The 7,622-nt window shown below is 51.4% G+C and overlaps 1 protein-coding gene across 3 annotated transcripts in view; it reads right to left on the minus strand.

Annotated features, from left to right (window-relative positions):
* Positions 1-7,622, minus strand: part of LOC102478422 (TBL1X/Y related 1) — a 67,030-nt gene that overhangs the window by 12,620 nt on the left and 46,788 nt on the right. For all 3 annotated transcript variants that reach the window (XM_027767175.1, XM_006165661.3, XM_006165662.3), the window contains 3 exons: positions 5,249-5,370; positions 4,818-4,892; positions 185-312 (listed from right to left, as the gene is read on the minus strand). In XM_027767175.1, coding sequence (XP_027622976.1) covers positions 185-312; positions 4,818-4,892; positions 5,249-5,370 — 325 coding nt within the window. The remainder of the gene's footprint in view (positions 1-184; positions 313-4,817; positions 4,893-5,248; positions 5,371-7,622) is intronic.

Raw genomic sequence — 7,622 nt, forward strand, 5'->3', positions numbered from 1 at the left:
GGGGGAACGGGAGGAGCAGGAAGAGCAGGGAGGGGGGAGGGAGGGGCGGAGCACAGACTGTGCACAGCCACGTCCCATGGGCGGGCGGGTGAGCACATTGAATAAACACGGAGCTCCCCTTAGGCCAGCGCTCCTCCTAGGGCACAGGACGGGAGCCGTCTATGAAGGTAGAACAGGAGCCCACCTCGCTAGCATGAGGTTGGCATTGGGGTTGCTTGTCCCGGGCCCAGTCGGGCTCCATTTGATCGTGTAGATTTCTTTGTTATGTGCTTGCAAATCATGGACACAAGTATCTTGCTTCATACTCCATATCTAAAGAGAGAGAGATTCACTGAATTACTTTTCCATTAGAGTATCATCTTACCCATCTAAAACACGTATGAGTCACGTAAGTGAAATGATTATAGAAAAGAATGCCACTAACAAGTTCATATGTAGAATATATTTAATATTTATCTCTGCAAAAAATTCTAAACCTATTAAGCCCTTTAAAAATGTTCATTATTGTTAAGGTTTTTTTTTTCTTTTTTTTTTTTTGAGAGGTTTTTGCTACAGGGCTCATGCACTTACCAGACAGACAGAGACAGACAGAGACAGAAAGCGAGAAATCACCCCCCAGGGGGATGGCCACGCAGCAATCCTTTTTCCTCCATTCTCCTCTTGGGATCTTGGGCAGGCACGCACATGCGCCCGGCATGAATTTAAGCCACCAGGTTCAGGACTTGAACCATGGTCAACCATGGGAGTCCAGCAACATAGCCATTACGCTAACTGCTGGTCCCCATTATGGTTAAGTTTTAAAAGTGAATTAACTGTATTTGTTCTAACATTACTTTTGATAGCTTCAGATGGTACAAACTTCAAAATTCAGAAAGTTTCTTGGGTAATGGTTCCAAAATGGTGAAAGCATAGTTTTTATGCCATTCCTTAAATCAAGGAATTTACATTATAAATTGCTCTTATAATTTAGCATCAGGAAAGCTTTACAATGGAGAAGTGAAAATAAATACGCAACTTATAATACACTGAAGATTCATATAAAATCAATTAGGAAAAGTAACAAATGCAATAGAGCTAAAATGATGAATAAAAAAAGCCTAACCTTGCCAGATACAAAACAGGGCTATATATATATATATATAAATTGAAAATATACTTTACTTTTAGGCAAGAAGAAAACAAAACCAAACCAGAAACCTAAGGATATTTCTCACGTCATCACCCAATGAAGAGACTGGGGAGGGAGAGGCAATGTCCTACCTCAAGCACACAAACCCAACCCACGGGCTGAGGGAAAACACTAGCTCAGCAGTCACACTTCTGCAACACAACCGACAACAACAAAAAGAAGCAACAACATTGTGCCCAAAGAATCTACAGCCCCGCTGAAACGAATCCAGAAGGCACGTCTCAGAACTTACTCATCAACCCGCTCAAGAGCGTGACACTGCTGGCCACTCCCTCCTCCTGAAACACTCTCTCCAAGGCTCTCTTCCTGCCACTGTGAGCACTCCTCTAGCCTCCGTCCCGAACCCCGTCCTCCTCAATACACTAACTTAGGGCTCTCGGAGGTTGCGTGGGGCCTGCTGCGGCACGGTGGCTAGGCCGGCACATCCCAGCTGCGCAGGCTGAGCCCTGGACCCGGCAGTTCTAAGACACACAGGTGTGTGTGTATGCCTGCCCCAAACCCAGAGAACGGAGGAGGAGTGGCGTGTGACCGGCCACCCGGAGGGTGCTTTCTCACTTTCCCTCTCTCTCAAAAGACATTTCTCCCCAAGTTTCCCGCTTTCTTGACTCTGTAGTTTCTACTGACATGATCCTGCCCATGCCGTTGGATTTAGAACCACCGCCTGCTCAGAGTTCCGAAGTCTGCATCGCATCCTCAGCTCTGTGTCAGACCCACCTTGTACCCTGATTTCCCAAGACACTGCTGAAAGTTCAACAAAATCTTTTCATTCCATTTGGTATTCTCTGTTCTTAGAAAATGGCTCCTTTATATGTTATCAACCCATTCAATTCCTGCTTTAAAATCATACGTGGGGGGACCAGGCAGTTAGCGTAATGGTTATGTTGCTGAACTCCCATGTAATAGACCACAGTTCGAGTCCTAGACCTGACGGCTTAAACTCACACCAGGCGCGTGTGCGTGCATGCCCAAGATCCCGAGAGGAGAAGGGATTACGACATGGCCATCCCCCCTGAGGGGTGATTTCTCACTTTCTGTCTCTGTTTCTCTCTCTGTGAGCACATGCACCCTGTAGCAAAAACCTCCAAATAAATAATTAAATTAAATTAAGTAATAAAATTGTACGTGGGGAGCTGACCCACAGACAGGGGTTAAGGAGCCAGACCCACATGGCCAGCCTTACAGTTGAAGTCCTGGATTAGGTGGCATGGGAAAAAACCACTGTGTGCACATGCACGTGTGCCCCGAATTCCAGCAGACGGAGAAATGAAGGCGAGGGGTCGCAGAGGTGCTGTCTCTCCACCTCTACCCCTCCCCCTCGCGTGGCAGTCTGCTAAGCGCACACCCCAAGGCAATGTGGTAGCAAGGGGACGACACAGCGCTGCAACGGACCCGTATGCGATGGGTTCTCGGTTCAAGGCCTGAGCTCCCCGAGTAAGCCTCTTGCATGCCACTGATTCAGTCTGGCTGACAGTGGGTGGAGAGAAACAGAGCCGACTGCAGTGTGGGGACCCTGCTAGACGGACCCATCTCTTTTCTTCTCTCCCTCACACACAGATGAAATAACAAAACTTGAAAAAAGAGAGAGAGAAACAGAAAGAGGAAGGTCAGAAGTAAAAAAAAACAAAATCGTTCTTCAGATGAGAAAAGCTCTCCAACAATTTCTGTATTTCTATTCCAACCACCTGGACAGCTTCAACTCAGTCTGCGACACAGGCCTTTGGACACTGGCCTTTCATTTTTTCATGGATGAGATGCTATTTGGAAGAAGATTCTTTTTTCTTTTCATTTTATAAGCAAGTGAGGGAAACCATGCAAGGAAAAACCAAGAAAGCATTAAGATGAGCACTTTTACAGCAGTATTTGCAAGGGAGGTTGGACTTAAAGGAAGTCTAACTACAAGTTAAGCATTTCGGGGGGCACCCTACAAGTTTCCCAAGGTCACTGTTAACCTGCCTGTCGTAGAAGGAGAAGCAATTTCCTCACACTGACCACACCCAGAGTGGCCACCACGCCTGCCACTGCTGGGACTGAGGTCCAGGGCCAGCTCCAGGAGAGTGCCCGCAGAGGAGGGACCGGGAGCTCGTCCGTCCGCAGGAGCCTGCTGCAGGGCAGGGCGCTGCTCACCTCAGGGTGCCTTTCCCCCCACCCAGGGAGGTGATGAGCTTAAGTTCAAGGTATCAATTTTGTTCCTAATCATAGAACAAGGAAAAATAAGTCCACACTGAGGAATGGTTGTGTCGGCCCGTGAACTGGGCTCACAGATGACGAGGTTCTCTGCTAAATACCCACTTCCCAGCAAGGGTTACAGTCACTGCACGGCAAAACCGAGCCGGCAGCTCACGGAACTCCAGCCAAGTCCTTGACTGCCAGAAAGATGCTGAGAGTTACTGTCAGACCCCTACATGTGCTGATGAATTTTAACTGCACTAATACACGCTTCCTAGTAGAGAAGATTCTTTTAAAAGACTCGCTTATTTGCCTTGATGGCACTCTTCAAGGTTTTCATCGCCACCGCCCCGGCCAGTGGCGATGCGTTCAGCATCAAGGCTCACGGACACCCCCGAGTTCAGGCAGGACCCCGACACCGAATGCGAGCCCCCAGAGCGCTCCTGCGGCCTGTGCCCGAGCTGGGCCAGGAGGACACTCTCCCACACCATGTTCCGTTATCTGTGACTTTACTGATCGCGAGGCAGCCAGGTACTTGCGTGGACACTGTTTCTGGGTGCTCCTGTCAGGGCGTTTCCACTGAGACAGCGTTTGAATCAGTGGACTAAGAAAGGCAGGCTGGCCCCGACGTGAACGAGCGTGTCACCCAGCGTGGCGGGTGCCCGAAAGGAACAGAAAGGCAGAGGAAGAATTCCCTCCAGAGCCTCTCGTGCGCTCGCTGCCTCAGGATGCAGACGAGAGCTGGCCACCAGCCTCCTGGGTCTCCCGCTCGCAGCAGCAGATCACAGGTCTCCTGAGCTACTAGGGCCGTGTGAGCCGAGTCCGCATAGTAAACCTCATACGTATACTGGGTTGTCAGAAAAGTCCTAACACTTCTACACAGAAGAACAGAAAAATACATCATGACTTTTCCAACAGCCAATATATGTTCTTTAAAAAGACCATACGTTTGTCGACCATATGATATACATGTGTATATATATTATATAAAAATATTACCTATTAATCATATAGCATTATACATATACATATATAACATGTATATATAGAGGGTCTTTAAAAAGGTCATTACAAATGCGTACTATGAAAACACCTCAAATGAACTTCAAGTTTTTATTAAACTCAACTTGGATTTAATTCCTTTTTTTTTTTCCACAAAGACGCATGTGCGTGTACACTCGCGCGCACACCCCCATCTAGCTGTCCTGCTTCTCTGGGGAGTCCAGACTAACACATCAGCACCATAACTCCCACCACACAGCCACTCTTCTGACAGAACGTGCCACATGAAGGACTTTTACGTATCTCAGACAACACAAAAAGCAATGATGAACCACTAAGGCTAGGACAGATCCTCGCTCAGGCTTGTCCATTCCACTGAGAGACTTTCTGAACTGTCCTAAGACGGTCGGAGCAGCCAAAACGTGTGGACGCCTCCACACACGCTCACGCAACCACTTACCTTCAAAGTCATATCGTCAGAACAGGAGGCCAGGAGGTTGCCGGTGGGGTCCCACTTGATGGCGTTGACTTCATTCTACAACAGCAGACACATTTACATTTCACTGACGGGGCTGTTGCCTGCATATTAAACATGCTTCAAAACTATTTTGAAATATCACCTGTTCATCACAATCACTTTACTTTTTTAAGTAATTATTTATTTTAATTTTATTATTATTTTAATTTTCCCAGAGTGAGAGAAAGAGGAAAAGTGAGAAAGTGAGTGAGCCACCAGGTCCGAGACGCGAGCCCAAGCTGGCCATGTGGGGGTCCTGCGCCTCATGCACCATGCCGCCTGCTGGCCCACCGCCATGTGGGGGTCCTGCGCCTCATGCACCATGCCGCCTGCTGGCCCACCGTGACCCCGTTCAAGGGAAACCTGCTCCTCACCGTGTGTCCTTGGAATGTTTTCACCGGCCTGTCCTGTCCCAGCTTGCAGACGTGGATGCACATGTCCGTGCTGCAAGAGGCGAAGGTGGTGTTGCTCTGCCAGTCGACGTCCAGCGCTGGCGCTGCCAAGACAGACGGACGGCACGGTCAGCCGCACAGGCGCCGCCCCGCCACGCTCACGGTGGCACTAACGGGCAGCTCTTAGACTTTTGAGACACAAGGAAAGCATTTACAAACGAAGCACCTAGGTGTCACTACTGTCATTAATGACGCCGGTGGAGCGACCTCTGCGTGATACGGCCTGCCAGAAAGCAGCGCGGCCGAGTGAGGGCACGTGCACACGAGGTTTGTGGGGCTCACTCTGTAAGCCACTGGCAAGGGGGATTTGCTTCTCTTCTGTGAAAATGCTGGAACTACATGAAGTACCATGCCTCTGATTTGTAAAATGCTATACTGAACAGACAAGAAGCCCTGGCACTGCCCCTACCTAAACAGTGGGCCCCAGCAGGTCATTCATCTCTCCTGAAACGTTGTCGTCTAGAAAACGGGGAAAACCCAGCATCTCAGAGAGGTGAAGACCCAACGAGAGCCTGTGTGAGGTCCTCTCCAAAATAAATAAATCGTCTATTCCTGGAGTTTCCCATTTAATACTTTCAAACCATGTCTGACCACAGTAACCGAGAACAGCAGAACGGGAATGGTGGGTAAGGCAGGACAACCACAAAGCAGACACCCGGTCTCATTAACCACGTGGTCACAGGGGCTCGGGGCAGTCCGACCGCCAAGCACGGCACACACACCGAGAGCCCGCGACCAGAGCAGGGGCACAGGACAGGTCAGGGGGAGCCTCGCTAATGATTCAGGAAGAGAAAAAAAAAAACGGACCGGAGGAAGCGGGTAACGTTACCTGGCCAACTAAAGTCAGAACCGGTACAACTAAAGCATAAGAGGGAGCTAATGGAAACCGCGCGACCAGACACTGAGGCCGGTCTGGGGGTCAGCAGACGGCGAGGAGGCGCCGCTGGGCTTGACCGTGGTCTGTGTCCCGGCTGGCTGGCCCGAACGTCATCGCAGGCCAGCGTGCGCGTGCCCACGGTCCCAGGAGGAGAGTGGCCACCTCCCCCAGGGTGATTTCTCACTGTCCCTCTGTCTCTGGCCCTGAGCGCACAAGCACCCTAAGGCAAAAAAACTTTCAAAAAACTAAAACCACCCTAAGAATCACAGGGCACAGCTGGAGGCTGAGGGTGAGCACACAGCGGGCTGCTGTCCCTGCTGCTGTCACCAGAGCCCCACGCACAGAGCAGGCCTCTCAGGTCCTTCCCACCTGCGCTGCACCCCCAGACTCAGTCCCCAAGGGCTGGGGTATGCAGTTCTGTTTTTGTGGGGAGAGGAGATTACGCAGCCCAACGCCCTAGGATTAAGACGAGAAAACTCGGGGCTAACAACCCCGCCGACGCCCCCTCCGCACCAGGTCCTCTTGACCAGCAGCACCTGCCTCCTCCTCTGGCAGCGCCCCTCCCGCCCTGCTCGCTCGCTGGCTCGCTCTTTTCTCCTGGGAGGGTTTCCTTATACCACGTCGCTCAAACGCTCGGCCCAGGGTCTCCTGGCAGAGTCCCACCGGAATCGCCCCATAAGCAACAAGAGCCAGCTTTCCCCGGTGTGGTGTGGGGCTCGCATCACAGCCTGACCCTGTGTGGGGCTGGCCTGGCCACCTGCCCGCCTACACTCAGATTCGCCTCCTACCGTCCTCTGCCCTGCTCTGCTTGGCAACCCAGGGGAAGCCAGTTCCTGCGGACGACTCTTCCTATTGGTTTCCAGGTGGGGCCATCCGATGAAAGGCACTGTGGGTGAGTGCCCGGTCGGGAGAGAGGAGGAAGGCGAGCACTCGGCCCACCATCCCCTGCAGCCCTCTGCGTCTCGCTCTCCCAGTACTGCTGCGCCATGTCTCTGTAGGGAACTCCCTCTCTTGCCCTCCTGCCTCAAGGCTGATCTAGTAACCTAGTACAGCCATGTTAACATTTTAAACAAAACACTTCTCTGGTAAGTAACTGTTTCGGTGGTAAGAAGGGACAGAAAGGGAGAGTGGGCTGAAAATCAAATTATTTAGAAGACAGATACACCACCACGCCCCACGGAAGGTCACGAGGCGGGCCAGGCCAGGCTGCGGCCCCGGGCGCCCCGAGCTCGCGGTGCACAGGGAGGTGAGCCAACCCCAAGGCCGATGTGCGGTAACGTGCCTCCTCTTACACAGGAGACCTAGAATGGGCACATTCGGAGCAAGACAGCTGGTCCCAGGCTCCTCGGACACGTGGTGGTAGGCAGGGTAAGAAAGAGCTCTTGCCGAAAGCTGCAGAATGCCCGAGGTGGGTGGGTG

This window comes from Tupaia chinensis, unplaced genomic scaffold (genome assembly GCF_000334495.1).
Source record: "Tupaia chinensis unplaced genomic scaffold, TupChi_1.0 Scaffold143985_1, whole genome shotgun sequence".
Lineage (NCBI taxonomy): Eukaryota > Metazoa > Chordata > Mammalia > Scandentia > Tupaiidae > Tupaia > Tupaia belangeri.